Source organism: Xiphophorus couchianus, chromosome 22 (genome assembly GCF_001444195.1).
Source record: "Xiphophorus couchianus chromosome 22, X_couchianus-1.0, whole genome shotgun sequence".
Classification (NCBI taxonomy): domain Eukaryota; kingdom Metazoa; phylum Chordata; class Actinopteri; order Cyprinodontiformes; family Poeciliidae; genus Xiphophorus; species Xiphophorus couchianus.
Window position 1 is genome coordinate 8,727,446 of NC_040249.1, and position 27,385 is coordinate 8,754,830.

The following is a 27,385-nucleotide window of genomic DNA, read 5'->3' on the forward strand; positions in this document are numbered from 1 at the left end:
CAATTTGCTTTTTAATCTCCGAGAGGAGTAGCTAACATCCTTTTCATCTCGCAATTACTGTACATATGGAATCAGCGGCACCTAATTCTGGCATTATGCTGCCTTTTAATGGTTTCGTTCGCTCGAGCTTCACCCTCCACCATCGCACAATCACAGCGAGCCACTGAGGGAGTACGGAAGCAAAGGAGTTGGACCTGTCTGTTGGTGACTTTCGCTTTTAATTCACCACACTAATCAATTGCACCACCATTGCCTCCAGGGGTAATTGTATCTTAATACTAACTGGAAGTGAGAAGGAGCCAGGGAAGACAGAGTGGAAGAATGGGGGGAGAAAAATCAACAAAGATAGAGGGAAGGGGACACATTTCTCCAGTAAAACCTGATGGTAATCATCCCAATCCGCTTAGCCTCTGTGACTAATGGGGTCTGTTCTTAAGGGACCTGGCACTTTCACTAGGGTGCTATAGAAGCCATTAATGTCTTAACTTATACACCTTCTCAGGGCTGTTTAGTAACACACACACACACACACACCCACCCCTCACACACAAAGACTCTTTTGCACTCACACTTTCTCCCCCACTTTCATTCACTTTCAGACATACACATACACTTATGCAGTCACACTACACTCCTGTTTCATTATCCCGGTGTCTTGTTGGCCTCTGCTCCACTCCTGCTAGGGAGGTTAAACGCAGGAGAGCTGGGCCAGACTGCACGGTTGGAGGAGAAGGGGACCAACGGCTGTTTCTGGTGCTGGGGGGAGTAGTAGTTTTGGGGCATCAGGGAGAGCAAGGGGGACTTGATGAAAAACAGCTGCTGCAGGATGGAAAGGTCTGGATTGGGATTTTTTTTTTTTTTTGTTGGGGGTGGGAAAGGGGGTTGGGGGGCCCCCAGCTTTGGCCTTGCTGAGCTCAAGGCCAGAGCTTCGCTTAAGGCTCAGGAGTGCTGAGAGGGAAGGAGGGGTCATTTCATTCTGCCCACCAGAGTTGGAACAGACAGAGGCTTCCAGGTCAGACAGGCTCTGACCCTCACAACCTCTGTCTATTCACCAATGATGACAGATAAGACCACCACTTCCTTCTGTTAGCCAAGATAATCAGATCTTTTACTCGCGGTGTGACACACACACGCTCCCTCTTTCTCTCACCCTCTCTTCCCACACTTTCTCTTACAAATTCATGCTGATCACACATGAGAATAACTTCAGACACACTCATTCACTTAACCTAGTTATAGACGTTCTTATTTGATTCATAAAAAATGAAACCACGCTTGACTTATAAATTCAGCAAATTACACTAAAACATAATCTGTTATGCTTAATGGTAGATATGAACGATTGGGAGAAAGATTTATCTTGAAGAGTTTTGACTGTAATTTAGCATGATACCTTACTGGATCATGGTTACTTAACATTCATCGAACCAGATCACTTAACAAGAGCAGAGAAATTGGCTCTAGATTACTTGACAAGTTTGAATTTTGAGAAGACTCTGAGTTAGCTATGTACAATATCAGTGAGGTGTTTAAAGGGAACTTTGAGGAAGCATGCTAATGCAAGTTCAAAATGTCAACTTTGTAATCTCTTTGCCTTTAAAATAATACCAAACGCTGCTAATATGCTCTTTCACAAACATGTGATGTTAACATTTGCTCTTGAAAAATATCAACTGCTCGTGGCAGAAGAACAAGAAAAAAAAATCTTGGTTGTATCTCTTTTATCTTTTTATATTATAGTTCTTAAGGAGAAATCCAAATCAGTCAAAATCATATTTGTAAAGGCTTTAAAAGCAAGAGACTAGCCGTCCAGAAAAGCTTGTGTGCCGCATCTCTTTATTATTGGCTAGGATAGATAGTTGAGGTCTCCACCCCAATGACAGAATGGAGATAGAGTATAGTAAAAGATTGTAAAATACAAAGAAAGACAGGAACAGAAGGTTCTGACTCACCAGTATAGACAAATCTCCCAGGGGCACCTTTGCAGAACTGCTTGGACTTGTAGGACAGCGTGACTTCCACAACGCCGGGGATGTGCCGAGGGGGAGTCTGAACACGGATGGCGTGGGGAGTTATCAGCTAGATTACAGAGGAAAACGAGAGGAAATCACAAGTTACCGACAAAAAACAAACAATCAGCGTTTGAGAACATAATTTCCATGCAAGAGGGAAAGCGATGGTTAAGATATATATTGGCATCATTTAACACAAATCCACATTAGTTGATCCTGGAAGGTGAAGCCAACTGCTAGTCCGAAATTACTCCAATCTCAGAATTGTTCATGCAGATGTTATTTCATGAACCTTGAAATCATTGCCACAATTGCATTTAGCGTTTATTTTACACAAAAGGCTTATGATTTTTTTTTACATGGAGGTAAAAGGTGGTGCACCAAAAATTATCTTCCTGTTGCGAAACATTTACTAAGAACAGAACATGTTCAACAAAACTTTAAATTAAAGTAACTGATTTAAAAGTGAAGTGGTGGAAAAAGTCAAATATATTACTTTGTTTTTGACAAACCATTGTTTGATTAATTTTAAGACAGTTTAGTTTTATCTGTTGTTTCTCAGTACGTTTCTCAGCAGAGGACAATTTAGGCGTACCACTTTTTACAGCTATGTAAATGATTATCACTGCTGTGCTAAACTTATGTTTGTTTAATCCAGGTTGAAACCCTGCTTTCGGATTAGTCTCAGCATCCAACACTTACTGATGAGAACAAATTCTGAAGTATTTCTTTAACAAATGTTTTATCGTACCTCACTCCATACAAGCATGGTGCCAAACACGACTTGAAGACCATCGAAAAAGTTGTCCCCGATGATGATGACAGTGGCTCCTCCAGTGGTCCATCCCTCACTGGGGCTGATAGCCTTGATGCATGGGGTGGCTGCTTATCCAAGACAAAGAGAAGAGCAAATTCAGCACCCAGGCTTTGACACTCCAGCACATGTCTCTTTTCTCTCAGACACGTTACTGAATCACCTCTACGTTCAGCCCTGCGTGTCTTTTCCCACAAAGACATATCATGGAAATTGCCCCCAGAAAAAAAAAAAAAAATGATGGATTTGTCCTTTAAGGCACGAGAATCAAAATCATTTATCAGCTCGGTGGAGTGGTGTGGTTAAGCAGACCCTTCAAATGGTCCACTTCACAAAGGCTAAACGCTCAGGCTCCCCAGGAAAATGATTTGATGGAGCAAATTATGTGTCAGGGCAAATGTAGCCATCAGAATTGATTAAGCATGCACGGACATGTACAGTAAAATTTTAAAGCTGAACACATCTTAAATGAGTCAAGAAGTGGAAATGACAAGCTAAAGCTTTGCTGCTTCATGTTATTTCATTACCTTTGTTCTACAATACAGTGAAGGCACACTGCGTGTAGTTTCAGGTTTCATATCGTGAAATGCGCTCATGAATTATTCAGTATAAGATTTTTTTTTTTGTTTTCTTTTTGTGATCGATTCAATCCATTTCACATTGTTTATTACAATGCTTTTCATCTGGCATGACTTCTGCTGTGCAGCGCTGCCATTCATCAACAGTGGGAGTTGTTATTATAATCTAATTTGAGTGATCTTATGCTTCACTTTCGCTGTCACTTGATGCATTGCCTTAATATGGTGTTCGGCAAAACACCATGTTTACAACAGAAATATCATGACAGCTTGCCATAAAATAGCAATATCAAATTTAATCTATTTTCATCAATATCTTATAATATGGCGTGAAATGCGCATGTTTTCCCGCTCCTCAAAATGCGTGCAACTATTCCTGCAAGTTCTCTTTCTGTTCTTTTTTTTTTCTTACTCTCCTCCCACTGCAAGCACACTTCTATCCTCCTTTATCCCCTCCATCCAGTAAGTAAATCACAGTCAGCCATTGTTGTATGGATCACCTCAGACAAGACATCTCCCTTTGTTTGCCTTACTGTTGGGTCTGTTCAGGTCATGTTTGCTCTCTCTCTCTGCCCATAAAGTGCGCACACACACATTGGTACTACAGGGAATCTGACTTTAACAGGCGCTGTTGACTTCATGCTAATCACCTCGTACAGATTTTCATTTGTGAGGCCTGGAGGAGTGACATTTGCTTTCCTTAATTGCGAAGCGGAGCGTCTGAAAGAGGACCAACCCTCCATGGGCATGCCGGGGCCCCCTCTAAGGGCCTGACCTTCATCAGTGCGGACGATTACAGCAAATAATTCACCCTTCAAAATTACTGTAAACAAATTGACTTTGGGGATGAGAGAGAACGAAGAGAGGGAAGGAGGGGCAGGAAGGAGGAGGGGGCTAGAAGGGTGCCTGATGGTGACTGTTGGGTGGGGACGTGGGGGGGCAGCTGCTGCCTGAAACCTATGACGGGCTGCGCTTAGTTACGCATACACACATACACACACACACACACACGGACATGAGAATAGACAAACGCCACCTCGGAAATCCCATCTATCACACCCCTGTCTGCATCCATATACCCCCAGCCCCACGCCTCACTCCCACGCGCAGAAGGACTCATGGAGAGGCAGTGACTGAGGCCCTAAGCCGTCCACCCTTCTGCCTGGAAATTTGCATATGTCTCAATGCACAGTCAGAGCGGGGAGCATGTGCTGAATGGGGACCGTGGCAAAGTGGATTACACAGTCAGCACAGGCGATCTGATGACAGACACGCACAGTGTGCCCCCCACCCACCCCCGACAGATGATAGACATCAGTTGAAGTGGACGGAGGAGTTTGCAATGTTCTGCTGCTTTACTAAGTCTTTACAAACTTTAGGATCGAAAGTAAAACAAATCAAGGGCCAGTTATCACCTCAAATTGAATCTAAATAATTTTATGTTTTTAAACAACCACATGCTGCAACTTTGCTACCCGTTTTCAACTTTTTTTCCTTGTTCTCAGTTTAGCGTTAGCCGTGGAGGACGTCAAAGCCGATTCGAGATCTGAGCGGAGGAGCTTCTGGCTCTGGTTTTGTGACACTCAAACAGGTCTGATGTGGCCCTGTGAAGCCGTCCTTTGTTCTGCCTGCTGAAATGTGTTGTAATTGTGCTGTGGGATGTCCAGATGGTCGGTTGATAGTGCAGCTGATGGGATTATACCTTTTACCTCTCCCTGGGCCATCTGTTCCCTTTGACTCTCTCTTCTGTCTCTCTTTCTCGCTGTCTCACCCTCAGTCTCTCTCCTTCTCTTATTCCTTTTCCTCCCATCCTCTTTTCCCTTCTTCTTTTTTCGTCCTCTTAGGCCCGGCGGTCTGGATTCGCTTGTCTTTATTGCATAAACCCTAACAGCATTACAGCCACTTGGCATGCAAATGAGTCAGGCGCTGCAGGCCCTATGCTAAGTCTCCTATATTGTCTGGGGCTCTATAATGGTGAAACTGAGCTAAGGAACGTGCGCGCATGAGTGTATGTCTGTGTTGGCGTGTGTATGCGTGTGGGGGTGAGTGAGTGAGAGCATTTCTGTATTTGCTGTGTGTGTGTGTGTTTGGAGGTGAGGGTGGGAGGGGGGTGATGTGTGTGTGTGAAAGACTCAGCTATTTGTGAGCATGTTTATGCACCTTTGAGCCTGAATCCATACATGTTTGAGTGACAGCCGGCCTCAAAGCACATTCATGTCTGAATGCATAATATGCTTGTTGTGTGACAGAGCACACAAGTGAACAAAAATGTCACATGGCGAGATTCAGACTGTCATCTGGGTGCGATCCCCTCTGAGTGCCAATAGGGGGCAGCACTTCTTGAGCCTGAGCTGCGCTCGGAAAGAATGCCTCCCTGTTCCAGCCAGTCAGACAGCCACAAAGGCTGAAAGCCTCTCGCCCTGTGAACTCCAGAGGAAGAATGTGTTGCTAATTTAAAGCACGCTGTCTGTCTGTTTGCCTTCGAGTTGTCAGAGCCGCTGCGGAGGACATGGCTGGAGTTACATTTTATAAAACCGCCTCTCTCTTTTTTTCTTTTTTTTCCCCTCTCCTCCCGTGCCACATCTCCGTTTGTTAAAGGTGACTCAAAACAAAGTGAGCCATCGCTGTTGATGCATGATAAATTAGTTTGTTGTAGAGCTTAGTCTGGGAGAGGAAAAAAAAAACAGATCTCAACTTCTAAAGAAGAGGGAAGGTATATTAAAGTTATTAGACAAAGACATGTTCAACTGGGCGGTTGACAATTGCTTCTTTTCTTGCTTTACGGGGCGTCACTCTGCCGCTTTGAAGAGTGCGGTGAAGAGGAGAATAAAGGATGGGTTGGGGTAACCTGTAAAGAACCCACACACACACGCACCCACGCACACCCCCCCCACACACACACACACACCACACACCACACACAACACACAGAAGGTCTCATGGGAGCAGGGGAACACGGAGGCAAGGGCTCAACCTCTTTAATTGCTCTCCTCATTAAGAAACTGGTTGCTAGGCGATCCACACCTATCGTGTCATAAATGTGAAACACACAAACAGAACGTCAGCGAACATAATGACTTTGGTGCTCCGGGCAGGACTTTAATTATTTGATTTTGTTCTCCAGTAGAGGAGTCATTAATAAAGACAAAAACAAATAGATTAGCTTTTTCCCCCACTAGGACTACAGAGCACCGAGATATATTAATTGTCTGCTATGTTTTTTTTTTTTTTTGTTGTTGCTTTTTTTTTTTCTTTTGTATTCGTCGTTGTTGTATTAAACATTACATTTGCTTTTGGTGACAGAACCATTAATGCCCATTAATGTGCAGAGAAGCTTGTTTTTAGTTCGTGGCATATATAAACTGTTTGCCTTGCCATAATTGGCCCTCACAATTTAAATCTAAACAATCGCACAAAAGTCAGGTTTCCCCTTCTTTTCTTTGCTTAACAGTATTTCAGCTGTGGGTTAGCTGCTTTCCGTAAGCGAAGGCCACGGGGGTCGAAAGGTTACACATAGCACATTTTACTTTTCGGATTTCCCATGGTTTGGTGGTCCTTCTTTTCTCCCTTTTGGCTGAGAAGGCAATCAGTCTATCATATGGAATCAGTTGGAAGAAAAACAGTAAGTTCTGTTTTGCTCATAGGCCCCCCCACTCCTCCATGCACCCACCCACCCACCCACACACACACACACACACACACAGAATCAGTCGACCTCCCTCTCCCCCCCTTCTCTCTTTCTGTCTTTCTCCTTCCTCCCCCTGTTTCGACTCTCTCTCAGCTAAATCTACAGAACTCCAACGGCAGGAAATTAACCTTACAGCCAAATTCTTCAGCAATTTGATCATGTTTCACTGTGGCTTTTAGGACAAATGTAGGTGCATTACCAGAGTAGAAGTAGCATAACGTTTCTGAATTAGTTGTTATTCGCAGTGCAACAATGATAAAAACTATCCATCCATCCATCCATTTTCTGTTCACCCTTGTCCCCAATGGGGTCGGGAGGGTTGCTGGTGCCTATCTCCAGCTACGTTCCGGGCGAGAGGCGGGGTACACCCCGGACAGGTCGCCAGTCTGTCGCAGGGCAACACAGAGACATACAGGACAAACAACCATGCACACACACACTCACACCTAGGGAGAATTCAGAGAAACCAATTGACCTGACAGTCATGTTTTTGGACTGTGGGAGGAAGCCGGAGTACCCGGAGAGAACCCACGCATGCACAGGGAGAACATGCAAACTCCATGCAGAAAGACCCCGGCCGGGAATCGAACCCAGGACCTTCTTGCTGCAAGGCAACAGTGCTACCAACTGCGCCACTGTGCAGCCCTGATAAAAACTAATGCATTGTATTTTCTGTCAATGCATAACAGAAGTTCGGATGGAAGCCAGAAGCAACTCAAAAAGTGAAAAAAAAAAAAAAAGATGATGTTGAAGGAACTATTGATTCTACGGATGTAAAAGGAGCTATAGGTGTGTGATCTGAAAAATGGAAAAAGGAAGAAAAAAAACTAATAGGAAAAAAGCAGCGTAGCAAATTATAAGATGTAAAAATGTGCCTACCATTTTCCAGATAAGGAGGCGTACCTTCTGAAGGGTCGAGTCTGCGAGCCCTTCGCCCATGCTTGGAATTGTTGTGTACGAACATGTTGTCGGAAACGGCCAAGACATGGCCGTCCACGTTGACGGTCGTCGATACGACAACCTGTGAGAGGAGTGAAAGTGAGATGTGGTTTAGCAAGATACAAGACAAAAATTCAGGCTTTGAAAAATATATTGCATACAGATAAAGACATGGAGCGTTGAATCTTTTCCTATTTTGCTACATTACAGTCACAAACTAAGTGTGGTTTGACCCCTAAGTGCCTGAAATGATTTCTAATTGTACCAAAAAATATATATATATTATTTGTGTTTTTGCTGTCAGTTAGATGTTAAATTAATTTGGGATTATTATTGTGAACATTGTACTAACAATTAGTGTAAATTTTGGTATGATGGATGTATGACACAATTAGATCCACTAGACATTTAGGTACTGAAACTAACTTTTCAATTGTGGTATGTTGATTATTTTATTGATCCCTCTGTTTCTCAAACAAAACTTTGAAATTGAGTTGCTTGGAGTTGCATAATAACTCCAGTCAACTATGGATGTTTTTGGACAGCTATATCTGCAGTGTTTCAAATGTAGTAAAGCATTTTTGCCACACAGTCCCATGAGCTTCTTGCCAGTTTTCACAATAAGAAATCAGTGTTACAAATTAATTTCAATGTATATTTTTGAACAGTTATTGGTGTTCAACCTGCAGTGTTTTAAGTACAGCTAAGCATTGAAATATAGTTTTATTAAACTCTCAGAAGCTTTTATCCCGTTTCATGAAAAAAGAAAATAATATTTATGTACTCATTTAAGTAATTATTTTTACATCTATATTTTTATTAATATTTTTGTAACCTGAAGTAATCCTTTAATTTAAAGTTGAATTTTAAAATACATCCACACAAATCTACAAGTACACCTGAATCCTTATTATATTAGTATTACTTATTTTTATTCCTTAGTTGCCTAGTGTCGCTAAAATACGTCACACCCAAAATCACAAACAACTAGCTATTAACTACATCTGTAATCCTAATTATAGTTTTTGCTGCATAGTTTGGCTCAGAGTTAAAATTATTTATTGACTTTATCAGCAAAATTCCATGCAGTCTGTCTATTGTGCACATCCACATGTAGTCCACACTTCGACCACTGATGGTGTCCTTGGTATGAAAGACACATCTATCTACCAATATTTGTACTATTCATACACCACCTTGGCTTTATTTTCATCAAAACAGGTATGAAGCTAATTAGCTTTACTAGTCCATGAGGTGTTAACAGGATTACATTTGAAAAACTACAACACAGTTTGTAGTTGGGAAATGGATGGAAAAAGATGCATGTTTTTCACCTATCAAAACTCCACATATTCCTGGAGTGTTGTCCCTGGGGACAACACAGATATGTTGTCCCCAGGGTGAAGCATGTTGATGGCAGCATCATGCTATGGGACATAGCTTATGGGAAATGGATTGAAGTAAATATAGAGTAATCTGGGAACACTAACTGTTAAAGGTTGCAGAAGACTTTAGGCTGGGGCAGAGGTTCAATGACCTTAAACATGCAGCCAGAGACACACTGGAGAGGTTTAGATCAATGCCTATTCATTATTAGGAATATCCTAAAGTCCATACCTAAATCAAATTAAAAATACTGGGATGAATTTTCCATGCAATAAAATGGAGTTTGAGTTATTTTACACAGATAAATTATTGAAAACTCTTTAACAAAAAGCAGCGAAAAAGCGGCAATAGAAGGTGGATTTCCACAGTATTTACTCATCTTAATAAAAATGCATGCCAAACCTTTTAGATAATGTGTTTACAAAAAGAAAAACTATGCATCCCTCTTCTTCCTCACAAGTTTGCACTTGTGTTGGGCTATCACGTTAAACTGCCATAAATTGCATTACAGTTTGTAGTTTTAATGTGACAGAATGTAAAGCAGTTCTGGGCAATGTAGGATATAATTAAGTAAATAGATTAATACATGAAGAAAATGAGCAACTGCTCCCCTGTGAGGAGCATACCTTTGTAAGTACTGCCAAACCTGTTGAAGTGATTGTTCTCCTTGGAAATATTGCATTACCATTATTTTTCCTGTTCCTTCCTTTGTTTTTAACGCCCTACTTTCAGAGAGATTGACTGACTGGAATACAATTTTCATTTATCTACATCCCAAACTGTCATCATGACTAAAACTCAAAAATATTGATCAGCTTTTCCACCAACTCTGAATACGGTAGGCCCTTTCCTTTTAAACTATTACCGGAGTCATTAACAGCCAGGCCGTACGCCGTCCCCATCACTCAGCAAACATTTTACCAGGATCATATTCCAAACCACACTCCATATTTTATAACGCTTATTTTTGTTGTTGTTTTTTGGCTACCGCACTCCAAACAAGCAAACCTGCATGTGAATGGCCAAAGTGTTTTCTGAGCCGGAAACAGAGAGCCCCTCTCAGGTTTTGCTTCGCCGGTAAGTGACCTCGGTGTGGCGCTGGAATTTAGGGGGGCACTTTTTTTCTGGGGGGGGGGAGTTGGTTTGAGAATGGTGGGGGTGTAAAGGGAAGGTGGAGGGAGGAGGGGAAGTGAAAGAGCTCCATTCTTGTGAGCAGGTTCAGAGCTGGGCCAAGCAGAGGATGATGGATTGGGCCCTTTCTGGCCTCCAGCTGGTTTTGGGGGGTAATAAGTAGAGTCGAAGGCATGTAAAATACACAACTTTGGCCAGAGAAATACCTATGCAGGAACATCTGGGAAATCCATTAGGGGGTAATGGCATCTTAACTGTTATGATCATCATAATCGACGATGGAAAAAGTATTCTATTATTTCAGAACCTTCAAAAAATAAAAGAAAAGTTGGTTCTTGAATTCCTTCTTGATACCAGAATGTGAGAAAGCTGAAAACCCATGGTGGCTGTCACGCATCAGTCCACATTCACCCTGAGGGAAGATTTGAGGAGGCAGGGGAGGTCTGATGGTGGTGACATCAGGAGGGGACGCCCTGTCTTGTCTGTTTCATGTCTGGGCTTCCTCCTGGAGGATGCCGGCTCATGTGTCTATCACTGAATAGTGCTGCCAGTCATGGACGTCCTCTTGTAGTTTGTAGTAAACCCTGATAGGACAAATCACACTAACTCTTGCTGTCTCACCTTGACCTAGTGGGCTGTTTGTGTTGAAAATGTCGGAGCAGAATGGATGAACGGTTGGATAAATGGATCAGGAGTGGGTCAATCACCGCTCCTCTTTACTTCTCTGGCAGATCAGAAGTGAGAGGGTAAGAGAAACATCCAACATCACTTTGCGCTCGTGTACTTTTTTCTTTTGATGGCTTTGCTTAGAATTGCATGACTGGCATTAAGCATATGCACATGTGGCTTAAAACCAAGAGACGGACATGAAGAAAGCAAACACATGCGCTCCGTTTATGTGCGTGCATCCATATGTGGTTCGTGCCCGCGCATATGAGTGCGCTAGAAGGTATGCATTTCCTCTGCCAGACAGATCCTGAGTTAACACTGTTGTTACATGTGGTTGTATCGTCCTCCCCTGTGCGCCGAGGCTCAGAAAGCTGTCAGGAACACAATTGATGGCACTCTTAAATCCTATATCCTTATTTGTGTCAGATGGTATTCCCTAATAAATATTCTGTCCAGGGCACACACGACACAAAATCCCTCACTCTTTCTTCCTCTATTTTTTTCTCTTTTTTACCTCCTTTAGTGCCAGTAATAAGAATGTGTTCATATGTGAATCTGTGTCAGGGTGAGTTAGTGCAGAGTAGCAGCTGTAGCTGCACATTTCTACACCTGTGGGTGTGTGTGTGTGTGTCTGAAAAAAAAAGAAGAAGACAGACAGTGAAAGACAGTGACAGAAATGGAGCGTATGTGTGAAATAGGTTTCAGTCACCTGGAATCTGCGCATGTCTCGTGGATTCCCTGCATTTTTCAGACAGTTCTGATTGCACTTGAGAAAGAACTTTAGGAAGAATCTGAAAAAGAGCAACAGAGAACAGCAAAAAAAAAACTATTAGTTATGTTCCCAAAGTTAAAAATGAATGAAGGAAAAAGGGGACAGAATGTTTAAATTAAACTCTCCAGGCAGATCTGATTGCATTCATACATTCATCTGAACATTTTTATCTCATTTTTTTTTCTAACCCGGGAGCTTCAGCCTCTTTGTGATCTCACCTGAGTTCACAGGTCTTCCCCAACACCCATCTGCCACTAACATACAGGAAGTCACTTGATATTCCACCCACCTCTTTAATCCCAGGACACCCCCTGTGCAATTAAAGTTCCCCTGTTCAATAGGGAAGCAAATGAGGCCCACCTGTGACCAGGTCTTGTTTGAAGAGCATCAGGGATAAAGGACCTAACAAGGTGAGAGCGCGCCACAAAACTTATAGTCCTGTCAGGCAATTAGGCGGACACTCCTGGGACCGCAGAATGCCACACACACACAGGCACACACACCTACTGCGTACACACACCCATGTACTTGTGGGTGGGTGAGGCAATTATGCCACAAATTACAACCTGGCTAATCGTCTCTGAACAAATGTCACGTCTGAGTGAGATCTGGGCTTGGTTTAGTTCACATAAGCTGCCCTCTTCTCTCGCTGGATTTATTGATAAGGAAGCAAATTTAGAGTTGCACATATCAAGATGTAGCCTCCCCGACGCAAAATAGTTAAGGAGGGAAAATTTACAAGGAAGGGAAAAGCACGGCAAGAAATTATCTCAGCTGTAAGCCATTGTGCTAAAAAGCACACACACAGAATAAACAATGAAATCGACCACAGATTCCGACTGATTGTGCCTACGGTTTCTCCAATTAGAAATACAGCACAGTCGTATTTATTTTTTCATCACATTGCGCCATTATTACTATATACAATGCTATTGTTGCCTTTGTAAAAATGACTTGGCTTTTGAATCGCTGTGTCTTACTGGATTACCATAGATTGCACCATAGATTGCGTGGCCATTTCATTCAGCTAAATTCAGTGACTTGTGTGTCCTGCGAGGACGCTTTCACAACACTTAAGACTTTTGCGTTCGCCCACTGGGATTCCAGCCAGGCCATAAATCAGAGACTGAAATGACCCTTCTAACCCTGGCCGCATTAACACATGCACTGGTCATTTAGAAGCGTTCTTCGATAGACTTCTATACTTTTGCGCTCCGCCGTGTACCCAGGAGGGTGAGCAGAGGTGAGAAAATATTTTCTCTCCACATCCGAGGAGCTTTGGCTTCGACATCAATAAAATATGTTTTAAACCATGCTAGAATGCTGATAGCCTGTCAGTGTGTGGCAAGGCTATCTAAAACAAAATAAATAAATAAAAATTTAAAAATCCTAACTTGCCATTAGTGCGTTTCACTTGATTGTGTTCGCTGTGTTTTTTCGGGTTGCATCTGTTGGCTGATCATCAAAATGACCATTATGTACTCTAATTCCCTGACCCTGTTTTTATTTCCCAGAAGAGTCATAATGTAGAGCAGCAGACATCTGCGGAAAGCAGACCTGAAATACGACTTTTATTTGTCTGTCGCCTCTCATACGGCATGTGCGTATTTGTATGTGTGTGTGTGAGAGCTGGAGTGGGTTTGTGTGAAGATGTGCATGCACATGCATCACCTATTGAGAGACAATTTATGTCAGTGCTGGAGACAGAATATATTTTCCAGGCATTCACTTCATAAAAGAAACGCATCACTTTCAGAGTTTGTCTTGTCTCTTTCCTGGATGCTTCAATGCCTTCCCATGCAGCTCCTCCCTAAGCAAAACCAAAAGTTTGAGTGTCCACATTGTTACAAAGAAGCTCTTTATGCTTAATCTTATGAAGGCAATTAAGTACAATTTCTCCCCTAAAAAAAAAGAAAGAAAGAGGCTTCATTTTCACCGTCCACACTACTATAGCATTCATTACATTTGAGTTGGTTAGGATTCTCCATGAGTACTCTGCAAATTGGTCCTTGGTGGAAAGGAGAGCAATTAAGACAAGGCCCCTCTCTCTCCTGTACTTCTTAAATATCTGCAGAAGTTTGTGCTGGTGTTTTGGCACGCACAGAGACAAAAGGAGGTTGTTTAATTGTTTTTTAATGGGATATCAAGTCGTCGCTGCCATTAGATGTTGGCAATGGAGGGCAAAGGGGGATAGAGGGAAAGAATGAACTGCAATTAGGTTTGATTAAAGCTATCCTTCTCAATAATCAGCTGTTCTGACAGGACAGGGGGACCCTGGTGGCCGCCGAGATGGAGGAAGGTGTTGAGTGATATTAAGGCCAATGAAGGGGATATTAACATGGCTAATTAAAGCTCTTCCAAAGCCGAGAGAGGAGGCTCTCAGTGGACTGCACTGGATGAAATAATCGGCCAAGGCAGCTATCAGTTGGAGGAGGGAGAGAACAGGAGTGTGGGAAGGGGTGGGGTGCAGTCCACGCGAGGGAAGGAAGAGGCGGGGGAGCGTGGGGGGAGTGGAGGGAGGGATAGTGGGAGGCGTAAAGGAAAAACTCTGAAGTGTGAAGAAAGACAAAGAGGAAGACATCGACAGGCATATAGAGAAAGACTTCTGGGCCAGCCACAGAAGCTCTTTTTGACATCAAGCCTCTCATTCTGTACGCCCGAAGTCTGCCAGTATAACTAAGACCTGACACGGGCTTTTATCTCCGACAGCTAGTCATACAGGTCCTCAAATCAACGTTAAAACAATCCCGCTCATGCCTCGGTCTAAGGCAATTAATACGGTTCTCCTGTAGTACCTCCATGCTCGCCCACTGCCGAAGCTACTAATCATGCCATAATGATTTCTCTCCCTCTGGTCAAAGGGGAAATAGATTGTCTCTTTAGTAATGCAGCAGGCTCTGCGCCTTCTACTCCCTGGCTTCACAGACCCGGTAATTGAGGAGAAAAAGGCCGACTTTGGCACTTTGACTGATTTGAGGGCTGCTAGACCCTCTTATCTTTACTCTGATCATTTTAGGCTGACACTCAAAGGAAGACCCATCGCCCTAATTCGAGCTCACCCTCTCCCCTCATCAAACAGAGGGGGGAATAGGGAAAAAAAAGGAAGAGAGAAGAGGGGGGAAAAACAAACACAGGAGGTGAGGAAGCCCTTCTCTCATTTAAATGGCCAACTTAATTGCCGGGTTGATGTCACTCATGCATAAATGTCCAACCTTTTGATTTGAGTGAGGAGGGCAAATAAGGATAATGTTGTATTATTAAGGAGGATCTATCGATCTCCAAGGCTTGCTGTCTTCGCATTTTCATTCTTTTTTTCAGTGTTTCTGCAAATTATTGAAAAGTCTTCATTCATCCTCATTTTAGGCCATAAACATCTTAAATACAACCAGATTTTCTGTAGGTGTTTAATTACATGTATTTATATCACATGTCCATTACTTGTTGTATTAATTTATTGTTTGTTTGTTGCTGGTTTTTTTTACTTAATTTGTTTTGAATGTTACCATTTTGTTTTATACCAGCTAACCTTCCCAGAATTGCCAGTGAAAATTAGTCTCTGTGTTCATATTAATTCAGCTGCATTGTCTTTTTTTAAATGTATAAAGTCAAGTCAAGTTAGTTTCATTTCTTTTCTTTTTTTTAGCTCTGATGAATGTTACTGTTATTTTTATTGTAATAAAACTACAAATCCCACAATGCAGGGATGCAATAATTACTGTTCAATAAATATTAGAACCTTAGATCTTCAACCTTTCCTCAAACCTCTGAAAATGTAATGTTTCCGAAGCAAAATTATTGGGATTAAATCTAATGCTTAGGGTAATTGAAGTAAAAGGAGGTTCTTGTTTATTTTCCACTAAGACCATCCACCTAATCAGTCACGTACATCAATTTCTCCTCCATGTGATTACAAAAACATTATTAAAATCAAAAAAATAAATAAAAATGTAATCATTTTTCCATATACAACTTTCTATGACTTGCAGATTCAGATGCAGGAATTCACTTTCAAACTGGAATATAGCGGATTAAGAAAAATCTATGTGCATATAATTTAAGAAAAATATTTCCGCTAAGAATTCCCAACCTTTTCATTGATGTTCACAATGAAAGAATGGTTAAAGAGACACTGCACTGGTTGTTGCAACCGTCGGTGTGACTGTGTAATGTGAGTTTTCTATTTTTCTACAGTGACATTGAATGATATTTCTTAAAAAAATGAGATTGTCCTATTGGAATTCTGATTAAAAAAACACACATTTATAGATGATTGGAAAGTGTATCTTTAAATGTGTTTGACTCAAAGTGGTCAGCTAAACTCATAATTGCTATAATCCTACGAAAGCAGTGTATCTTATTAGGCCAGACATAAAACCATCCAGGAAAAAGCAACTTCAACTCACATAAAAGTATTTTACTTGACTAAGCTATAAGACGAGTTGAATAATTGTTATCATATAAGTTCCATTTCTCAAATTTAAACCTAAAAGGGCCTCATGTTGAATTTATGATAAAACCTTTTTTAAATCTGTTTATTTTTGTTTAAATTTTCGGAATTATTTAACAGCTTTTCAGTGATTTCTTAAATTACTTACAGCGAAGCAATTTTTTTTTCTATCGATAGTACACCTTGTTCTTATTGTTCAAAAGAGCTTCCCCGTATTTACTCAGGCCGTTACACAATACACTGACAGATGGCCACAGTATCTGTAAGAGGCAGGTATTGACAACTCTAAGCTCCTGATTGGTGCCCCGGCACTAATGACTAGCAAGCAGTGTCCACAGCCGGCAGCCATGACAGTGAGGTCATCCGTTGCGGGGTGGTGAGTATCGATCACCACCCAGCTCTAGCCCATCAGGCCCCAGCTGCCTCCCAGACTCAATGGGCCCCTGTTACAAGAGCCCAGTAAGAAACGGCTCCCAACACCAGACTACAATCTGCTGACACCAGATCTCTACGCTGAGATAGTAGTACACGGGTCAATAGCATATCGGATTTCCAAAACGCCAGGGTCTTAATGTCAAGCCTCCTGCCTTTCCTACCTACTGCTCTGGTTATTAGGCACTTCACTGAACTGCATTCAGATCCCTGTTGTGACAAGGAGGGGCAGGTAAAACGAGAAATAGAGACACTTATAGATCTTAATCTTCCCCGAACACTTATTTATGCAGCTGAGTAGGCCCAGATATACATGCCAGTTAAGACCTTGGGAGGCCGCACTGAGCAAACTCGACCCTCTCCATCATATTTCTGGTTTGCTGCTGTTCTCCCTCGTCAAACTGGGCTGTTTTTTCTCGCCTTAGCTGAAGTAAACCACAGCACATTAACAATATTTGCTCTACCCCTGTACAAGCGCCAAGGGACCAGACCAACAGATCCTATCACTTCTTTATCAGGGAACAAGTGCCTCACTATCCAACCTTATTGGGTTTGGGAGATTAACCCCTTCCACCCACTGGTGCTGCCCACCTCCTCAGAGAGCAGCAAGGCAGATGTTGCTGTGATTATTATTGTTCGACATCAAATACCCCCGACTGCACGTCTCTGAGAATTTATTAGGTATTTCCAAGGCCCTTTCTGGGATTTTTTATTTTTTTACTTCTATATTTTTTCAGCTGCTATTGTCGGTTCATTCCGCTGTTTCATATTTCATATTTTTGTAGCTCGTACACGTGTGTTGCAAAGGTGTCACAAATAATTTATGTGCTTCCTCTGCAACGTAAGATGTAGCTCTGTCCCTCCATTCATCCCTCTTTACCCTTTCCACCAGCACCAGCTCCACCACCCCCATCTTCTCTAATGGGCAGAGTGGCATTGACATTATTTCACTTGAGGATCCCTCACTCTGTCAATCCCTCTTCATTTACTCCATGGCTACAGGACTCATTATGGTATATTTTCCTCCTTCACTCTCCCTCACACGCTCACTCATTCTCCTCACCTCCTGTCTCACTTTCTCTCCACCTCACTCTCACTCTCTCTCTTCCCCTCTCCCTTTCTCTACACTGTTAGTTTCTTACTTAAGAGAATCACTCGTCTTCACAAATGGTTTCACGTCAAGCCCACTCCCAGCTATAGCCCCCACTGATTCCCTTCGGGCTTTGGCATAGGTTTACTGTAACAGATTAGACGAAGACTTGGAGCTCCTGCTAACTATCCATCACTAGCTAACAGTGGACTAAGGCTGTGTGCTTTATGCAGCTTTTAGCTTCAACCCCGCCACACACTGCATGTTTAGCCCCGAGCTTTCTCTGCTCTCTCTGCCTTTCCCATCCCATTCACATTGAGACACTGCAAAGGCTGTGTACTGTTCCACGCTGTTCTTTGTTTTACTCAGAATACGACGTTACTCTACCAGGACTTTGAACACAATATAATAAGACGCTGGACATAAATAATTCTGCGTTACTTTGTCTTGCCTGGTGCTGTGGTAAAAACAAATCTGATGCTAAATGCTGCTGTAGAACAAACATGATCTGCATTGAAAGTGGAATCTCTCAATGCAGCTGAATTGTTGTTTGCCCCTGGAAAAAAAACATGTGAAGTTCACTACAGATTATAGGCATTGGCAAGCAAGAAATTCTCAGGGTATAAAGTTAAGTAAAAACAGTGAGGTTTAACGGTAGCCAAGTTTTAAAGAAAAATGATCCGACTGATTTTTTTAGAAAGAGAAAAGCAATAATTATTTCTAATTTTTCCAGCAGCTTGAATATTACAGTTCCAATAAAGTCATCAACTATCTGTTGTTATATAATGATCCTAAACCAAAATAAAAAGTAAACAATTACCATTTTTAGAAGCGGTTTTCTAGCACTTACTACACGGAATATCATACCTTTATTCAGTTCTACTCTGGCAGAAATGCAGCAGAGTAGCACAGGTTTAACAAGCTATCATAAGCTAGCTATGTGGCTATGTGCTCCAGTAGCTAGCTTGCAGTGAGCTGCTTAACAGACCTGCCATTTCGCAACGTTAGTGTTATAGCAGTCCTCCAGTTTCCAAAACCATGACACGTTTCCAGACAGAAAAAGGTTTTGTTCATGTAAACAAGAAACAGCATGGTGGCCTTATTTCAGCCAGCTGGCTGGCAGTATGCTGACTGGCTGGTTTAGATAAAGTCTAGATGTGTTGGTTTTTAAATGTTTGCATCAGTGCAATCCAGCCCTTTCTGTTGAACGTTTATGTTCACTTTAATAAAATTCTCACTACCACTAATCTATGTTACTGTATTGTAACAATGGGACTAATTACACACCCAGTGAATGTCACTAAGCTCAAATCTCCCATTCGTGAGCAGTTCTAAAGACCTGTCTTGAGAATTTGGTTTAGCTCATTTTTTGATGCTCACAATCTAGAAAGCACAATTTTGCCGCTCTCTATTTGGGAACTGAAAGGTTCATAAAATGACGATCTGTTGCATTGCAGATGTTTTATAATCCACCGAGGCTCATTGTACTGACATTATACTACATGGCTTCTTCTCATTGAGTTGCAAATGATAATTTCTTTCCTTCACTCTACTTTATTGTATCCTGTCACATCAAATTGAATTGCGTTGTAATTATTATAGTCAAAACATACCGAACTGAACGGAACTGTGGTTGAGTTGTATCAGATTGGAGTTTGCAGCTCATGCATCTTTATTTTAGCAGATTGTTTAGCAGTGTATTGAGATCCATATTATTTCTGATTCAAAGCAGATATATACCCAACTCATGTAGGAATGGTATATTGATGGTTTAAATTAGCAAAACCTTGGTATAGCGGTAAAAGGTCCATGCCTATTACCAGTGTTGACTATGGCAGTCAGACCAGTGTCGACTGAGAGATTTCTGCCATTGCAAAAACAATCACGCACATCAACAACACAGCTGCCAGGAATATTTACTCACCAGCTGGACACCATAGAGGTATCTGCTTGTTATGTTCTTTTTTTATTATTATTTATTTTTCGTGTGTGCATAAAAGGAAATATGCAGCTTTGATTACTGGTCAATGTTGCAGCTTGTGGCCTTGAGGAAATACCAGTCAGCACCTCCCTGCACTGGTGAGATGGAAGATAAGCATATGTTGGCGTGGCTGGTTGAATAGTTGTATTTAGGGTGTTGGACGTGGTGTTCTGCAGGCTCCTGGAGTCTGTTCACAACGAAAGCCATACAACACAGGCGCTCTCCTGTGACACCCCTCGGAGTGATCAGACCCAGGCGAGGTGCAGAGGAGCACGGCTGTACAGCGAAGGTTAGCGGGGAGGCTGTGACCGCTTACGGTACAGACAGCCTTGGTGGACTCAGCATGCCATCAGGGGCTGATTTACATGTGTGTGTGCTGCTTTTAGGTCACCGAGTCAATGGTTTTGCAGTCTGTCCATGCGTGCTCATATTTATGTGAGTGTTACTCTACATCATAGTTTTACTAATGTATAATACATACATCTAAAGTGGCTGTCAGAGCTGATCAGTCATCATGAAGCAGTCACTGTGACATTGCCACTACTTTGACGCATTCTCAGAAGACTTTAAAAAAAGAGAGAGAGAGGGGGAAAAAAAAACATAACGGACTGTCATGTAGGTAGGGGGGATAGAGACAGAAAGACAGAGAGTGGGTCGGTGCTTAAAGCTAACAGGTAACCTTTCTCTGCACCTAGGACAAAGGCAGGGGGGAAAAAGAAAATGTCAAATTAAGAGAGGCCAGGCAGAGAGACGTGGCTGCCATATTTGTGTGAAAGCCCAGTGCTGTTGGCAGCAGAGATGGCTGCTTTCTGATTCATCTGGGGCCGTATGGCAAAGCTTTGTCAGTCTGTGCGAGGTATAAATAATTCAGGGTGAGAGATGGCAATTACAGGGCCCTGCACAACCAAAATGAATATTTTATAAGGACTAAAACTGCCCTGGAATGAATCACACACATGGAGTCACACACACGCATGAGTGTAAGTGAATGTGTGCACGCCTACACACATGCACACAAACACACACAAAGGTAGGTCTATGAACCCTTAGCACGGTTGTTGTATTGTTGACAATGTGACTATTAAGTTAGCCTTTGCATTCGTAGGTAAATCATTTTTCATATTCTTGTAAACACGTATGATCTCTGTCTATATATTGTTTTATTAGTTGGCTTTATTAAAAAAAACAGAAAAAATGTTATTTTAAAAATGTTTAGTATGTATGTATGTAATGTGTTATGTATTGATCAGATTGAACTAAAGTTTAAAAAAAGTGCAAAAATGTAAAGTTGAAAAGAATCAGATTCAGAGTCTGTACTTTTTGACCCTGTAAATATGGTCTTTGTGTGTGAGCAAAGGGAAAGAGGGAGCGTAGTGTGTGTGTTGGTGGGTGTGGGGTTGGGGAGGGGGGCTGAAATGCTAATGGGAAAAGATTAAACCCAAAAGCCGCCTGGAGCATTTACCTCTAAAAGGTTTTGTCTGTCAGGTTTCCTGCAAAAGTCTGTCTTTATAATTCTGAGACAAAAAATAACATTGTTCCTCAGTCCTGAGGAGCGCAGTGGCTTGGTTGAATGGCCATTGTGTGGGCCTAGCTAATGATACCTTAGCTTTTGTGAGAGGGAGGCCAGGTAGGTCTGTGACATCAACGTCACACAAGTGCTTCTCTGTCCGGATGTTTAGGGAAGGATTTCGTCCTGTGGTGGGAAAGGAGTATGGAGAATAAACAGGTTCCACTTTTGTGCCGTCATTCTGAACCCCACATGTTGAAGGAAAATTTCTTTAAAAAAACTGAAGATTCATAACTATTACCAAAGTGTGTGCAATACACATGTGAAACTAGATATTTACACACACTGAACAAAATGACAGAAAAACACGTTTCAGTATTTGGTACAATTACCATACCCTACTGTATCTACTTAAAGTACTTTGCTGCAATATATGCCTATTCCTCCCAACAGAGCTGGTGTAACTGAGTGAAGTGAGTTAGGCAAGCTTGTTTACACTCATCTTTTAAGCTCTGTCCTGAAAATTTCTATTGGACTTACCCTATTTGATTTTCTTCTTAAAAATATTCCGTTATTGTCCTTAAGCCACTTTATATTTAAGATGTTGTTATGTTTAGCTCATTGCCCATTTGGAAGACCAGTTTGTGCTCAAGCTTTAACTACCTGGCTCATGTTTTGAGATGTTGCTTCAATATATTTACATAATGTTTCTTTCCCTCACACTGTCAACTGTTTGGCAAAGACTATCAGCCTCTTTTTGCAGCAAAACAACTCCACCACATAATGCTGCAACTTCTGAAATTTCCTGTGAGGATGGTCTGCTCTGGCATGCAAACTTGTCCTTTATTTCATTAAATGTAACAGTGTACATTATGGCCAAAAATGTTAATTGAAGTATCAGCAGGCTATAGAACACTATTCCAACATTTAAGGTATTTGTCCCTGAGTGCATCTGCAAACTGTAATCGATCAATCAGTCATTTTGTGAGGCTTTTGAAGTAGTTAATTCTTCTTTTCTGAGTGATCGGAGTATGAGTTTAAAGATTTCTCATTGAGAACTAAATAGTATGATTTATTCCTTCTTTCATTCCTGTGAGTGCGAGAGCCAGCACCAAGGTGTATTTTAGAAATTTTGGTCTGACAATGCTGTGTTTCTTAGGGCAAGTAGCATTTTTAAACAATGAAAGTACCGATGTACCAAAAATCTATAGATTTAATTAACGAGCACGCTTATATAGATTGAGCAAAGTCCGGTTTCCGTCAGAAATCAGAATTTTTATTATTATTATTATTTAAAAATGTAAGCGGAATATATTTGATTTCAAACAATATTGTTTATAACTTTTTAATGGTAAAAATATTCAATTCTATTTGCCATATATATGTTGTTACAAATCAGTTAACAGTTAACATAACCACCAAAAATGGTGTGTGGTATTTCATAAATGACCACTTCTTGAAATTTACTACTTGGAAACATCCAAAAGTTTTTGAAATCAAGCATTTTTGTAAGTAAAATTATTATTAGAACAATGGCAAAAAAAGAAATATGATGTTAGCATTATTTCTTTTTTGTCACTGTCAAACACCCTTAGCTTACCTTTATCTAATCATAAATATAATATTTGTGTGTCAGTTTCTGGAAGAACTACCACAGCACTGAATGATATAATTCTGTCCCTTTTTTTTCTTTTTTTTTTCTCCCTCCCCACTTCTTTCTTTATATCAGTGGGAGTGTGGACGTTCTGTCAGTCCAAAGGGAAGATGGCAACCCTCTGAGGGAGGAAAGACCCCATGCATGAAGACACAGAACGCATGTGTTGGAAAAAGTGACAGCGAGGCAAATGCTAAGAGAAAGCTGCTTCCTTACCAAACCGCACACTGTTAGTGATACAGCTCGTTGTTATGAAGGCAGCTGACAAAACCCTAGCATGGCATGTCTCGCCCCGCTTGTGAATTTTCAAAGGCTGTGATTTGCAAATAACATGAGTCTCTGGGCATAGACTGGGCATGTAAGTACAGTGGGAGAAAAAAAAAAGCTCCCCCCCTGTTCTGCTGGGGGAAACCATTACTTGTCAGCTCAGTTCTTTGTCAGGAACCTGACAGATAAATAGACAGTGTTTTGCTGCTCAGTCCTCCTGCCTTATGTACACAGAGGCGCGTGTCTGCTTCCCCATGCAGGTTGACTAGCTTTAGGCGGAGGAATTTGTTGAAAGACACCCTGCCGCTTCTCAGGGCAATGACTGAAAATATCGTGGGCCACTTCAGACAAGCCTCAGACAACAAACAATGGGGGATGATGTGTAACCAGATAAAACACAGATCGGATAGCTGGGTCTGAGCACCACTACAGGGCTTATTTTTCATGCAAATTACTACTAATGAGCTTCCTGAAATCTGACTAATTATATCAAAGTGATTTCTTTAATTAGTTTGTAATAAGTCCTCGCAAAAAAAAAAAAAACATCATAGTAAACAGATTAAGCTATATAAAAATATCAATTTGTCACACTTATATAAGATGCCGCACAGTTGGGGCTAATCTAGCTTTTCCAAATGCAAGAGCAAACATTTATTAAAGAATTAAACACGCACTTAGAGAATAGTTGGTAGCATTAAAGAGGCACGTCTTTTGCATATTTATCACTGTTCCTCCACCATAGTTATAGGGAAGAAGCCTCTAAAAAGATGAACCTAATAGTGGGTGTAATGACTTCCACATATGTGACTGGTGGGGAGTTTAATAATTCAATACTCTAATAAAAAATTCAGTAATTAAAAGTCGTGAAATATTTTAACTATCTAGCTCAAGCAGAGCTGGTCTTATTTTAATCAGCCATCAGAGATTACACTTGCGAGTGACTGGAAACGCTGCCCATCAAACCCAAACACCTATTTGAAAAAAGAGCAGATGACGTTTGAAGAGATAAGAAATTGAATTTATCTAGCACTTTGCACCTCTTGTTAATCCGACAACATTCCTCAAAATTCCCCAAAGAGTGAAGGAAAAAAAAGAAATCTCTAATATAGTACCGGCCACAGGAGAACTGCAAAGACTACCGATCTTTTCTGATACCTTCAATCTGCACTGAGATGGATTAAACATTCAATTTGTTACTCGCCAGACCACCACCTTGGCTCACCACTTACCATACAAATGGAAAACACGCTAGTAATCTATTAGCCTGCCTGGCCTGACACTGTATTATGTTGTATTTGTGTTATATTTACTTCAGGGAAATTACGATTCAAGTCATATTTATCTTCGTGTGGAAATGTGTGTCTAAATGGAAATCACCTATAGTGCGAGGGTGGATGCAGAGCAATACTAATGTGATCCATGAACCGTGCGATTTAGTCACCCTCTATGGATGCACTATGGGCTGATTCTACATATCAAACATGCTCTCCCCCTGTTAAAGCCCGTACCCAGAGCCCCCGATGCTGTTTGATAATTATTACGCTTACATTACAGCACAAGACCTTGCCTGTGGAGCTGCAAGAGCCAGCCCCCTTTCCTATAAACACACACACACTCGCGCATGCCGACGCACACACTCCTTTTGTCATATACAGTAGTAAACAGCTTCCCAGTAAGCTGTTTGCACTTCACTGCCCGCTTTAGGAAATAAAAACAAAGAGCAAATTGGGGGTTTTGCGTCTCGGTGAATAAATAAGGTTGTTTTACTCACAGAATCCATTACCTTTTAAAACATGTGCCTAATGCGTGGAGTCTTTTCATTCCACAAACAAAGCTCAAATTAGGAATTAAATACTTTCATATTTAGATAACAGCATTAGCTCCCTGACATCAGTGTTAAAAAAAAAAAAAGTTGGACGCCATCCATATCATTCCCGCGCCTCCATTGTTACGTTAAATTGCAATATTAATCCCATGCTCAGACTGAGGTGCTGCTGCTTTTTATGCGGTACACTTGAATTATGCTATTGAAGTAATTGATAGTGATTCAGTCATTGAGGGTACTAATCCCATGATTCAGTTCATCTCTCTCAGTGCCATTTACCTCCAGATGTTTAGGGTTTGGGGGTAATCAATAAAGAGGGAATAAAGATTGGCATGCACAATACTCCCCTTGACAAGCTCCAGCCGAATGTTTGTCAAGCAAATTAAACACACTTAGACTTTTCACCTGCTCCTACAACGACACCACATATGGCCGTGAAGTTAAAAATAAGAAACTGTGCATACATTACCATGCATAATGCACAACTCCCTCCATTTAATATGCAAATTTTGTAAAATATTACTGAATACCTTCTGTTCAGAATGAATAAATTTGAATTGCAATTAGAATAATCTTGTATAATTAATGAAAACTGTCAATTTTGGTTCCGAAGTAATTTGATTAGCATGTTGATAGGACACTTATCAAGTTCAGTAAACTGTTAGATTAAGAAGATGAAAAAAAGAGAGATTCTAAGGATATTTTTCTCAACGGCTCTGACATTTTCCCTTGGCATTGTAAACAAAGACAGTAGCTGGCAAACTTCCTGATTCGGGAGGTGGAGGGGTGGAGAGAGAGGGAGGGTGTAACAGAGGAAGAGAAATAGAGACGAGGACAGAGATAGAGAGCCTCTTGAGATAATCTGTGAATCTCAGTCCGCAGATGAAAAGAAGTCTATCGTCAAGGCTCCTGAGCGAGCCACTCATCTCTGCCCTCTGCTCTCCAGCTAAGCCTGAGTTTATGGGATTTATCTTGCGAACCATTTGTAGTTTTCATATCACATGATGAGTTAAAAACAGCACAGAGCTTCTCTAAATGTTTCCAGGCTATGAATGTGGAGTTCTCAGCTCGAACCCGTAGACAGCTAATCCCAGACTGCAATTCTTCTGAGAGCAGCTATCTATTAGCAATCAACAAATTGATGTGCGCTATTGTTGCATTGTATAAAACAGAACCATCTGTACTGTCTACAGATGAACAGAGCTAGTGACCTCCTTTTCCCCTCTCTTTCTCTGCTCATTAGCTATCCTGAACCTCTTTCTCTCCCTGCCTTTAGTTTTCAAACCCCCAAATGAGACCTAAATCGCTTGCAATACAGGTTAGCTCGAGGAGGAGGGGTGGGTGGAGGGGGGGCAAACATCTGTCGCGCTAGGTACCCGCATGCAGCTCGGGGTATCTCCTGCGAGGAACTTTGGGGATGTTTAATTCATAAACGCTGTCATCCATGTAAACCTCCTGATTTCATAATGACTAACTCTTGGTGGTTTAATTAATTTAATAATGCCTTTCAGAAGCCATAAATGAAAGGGTCTCTGAAGTGGCGCATTAATTAGCCGACGCCAATGCTACCCCTGTCAGACTGGTGGCTGTCAAAAAGCGGGGCAGAGCGGAGGATGGGCACAGCTGACGTCTCTGGGTTCAAAGGTCATGCCAATCACACTCCTCAACGCGCTTAATGAGTCATAATTTGCGTCTCGTACACATGTGTGTCAGGGGGTCAACCTGTGGTCATGTCCGTAATTCTAGACCACATGAAAATAAACGGCGGTGCGACAAGGTAGTTACATCCTCAGTAATAAGTAGTGGCATGGTCGCATAATGTTCCAGCTTGTATTTACACGCTAACCCTGAAGCAGGACTCCATCACAGCGCTGCCTTTCATCGTATAACGGTATGAATCTCTTCTGCTTTAAAGGGAAAGTTCAGATGTTTTAGAAGTAATGTTCTGTGAAGCTATTATGAGTAACAGTTCCCTTACGTGTAGTTGAAAGATATCACAGTGGGATTGTAGAAAAGTGAAGAAAACCTCTACTGCTTTAGCTAATTTTAGAAATTTATAACAATTCACACTGAAAAATGATTAGGTCTGTGGTATACAATGATATATTATGGACTGTCATTCAACAAGTTTTTCTGCTATGAAGCTAAAGTTATGCTAGGCAAGGCTGTCGACTGTGTCGATCCAATTTGTTA

At 41.5% G+C, this 27,385-nt stretch overlaps 1 protein-coding gene across 6 annotated transcripts in view; it reads right to left on the bottom strand.

Moving 5' to 3' along the window:
- The window catches only part of LOC114137765 (transcription factor COE3), a 90,299-nt gene that overhangs the window by 25,730 nt on the left and 37,184 nt on the right, over nucleotides 1-27,385 (bottom strand). For 2 of the 6 annotated variants that reach the window (XM_028006567.1, XM_028006570.1), the window contains exons 7-10: nucleotides 11,927-12,008; nucleotides 7,972-8,113; nucleotides 2,764-2,897; nucleotides 1,953-2,079 (exon numbers count right to left, since the gene is read on the bottom strand). In XM_028006567.1, the coding sequence (XP_027862368.1) occupies nucleotides 1,953-2,079; nucleotides 2,764-2,897; nucleotides 7,972-8,113; nucleotides 11,927-12,008 (485 nt within the window). The remainder of the gene's footprint in view (nucleotides 1-1,952; nucleotides 2,080-2,763; nucleotides 2,898-7,971; nucleotides 8,114-11,926; nucleotides 12,009-27,385) is intronic. The other 4 variants (XM_028006572.1, XM_028006569.1, XM_028006571.1 and 1 more) reach the window with 2 other exon arrangements.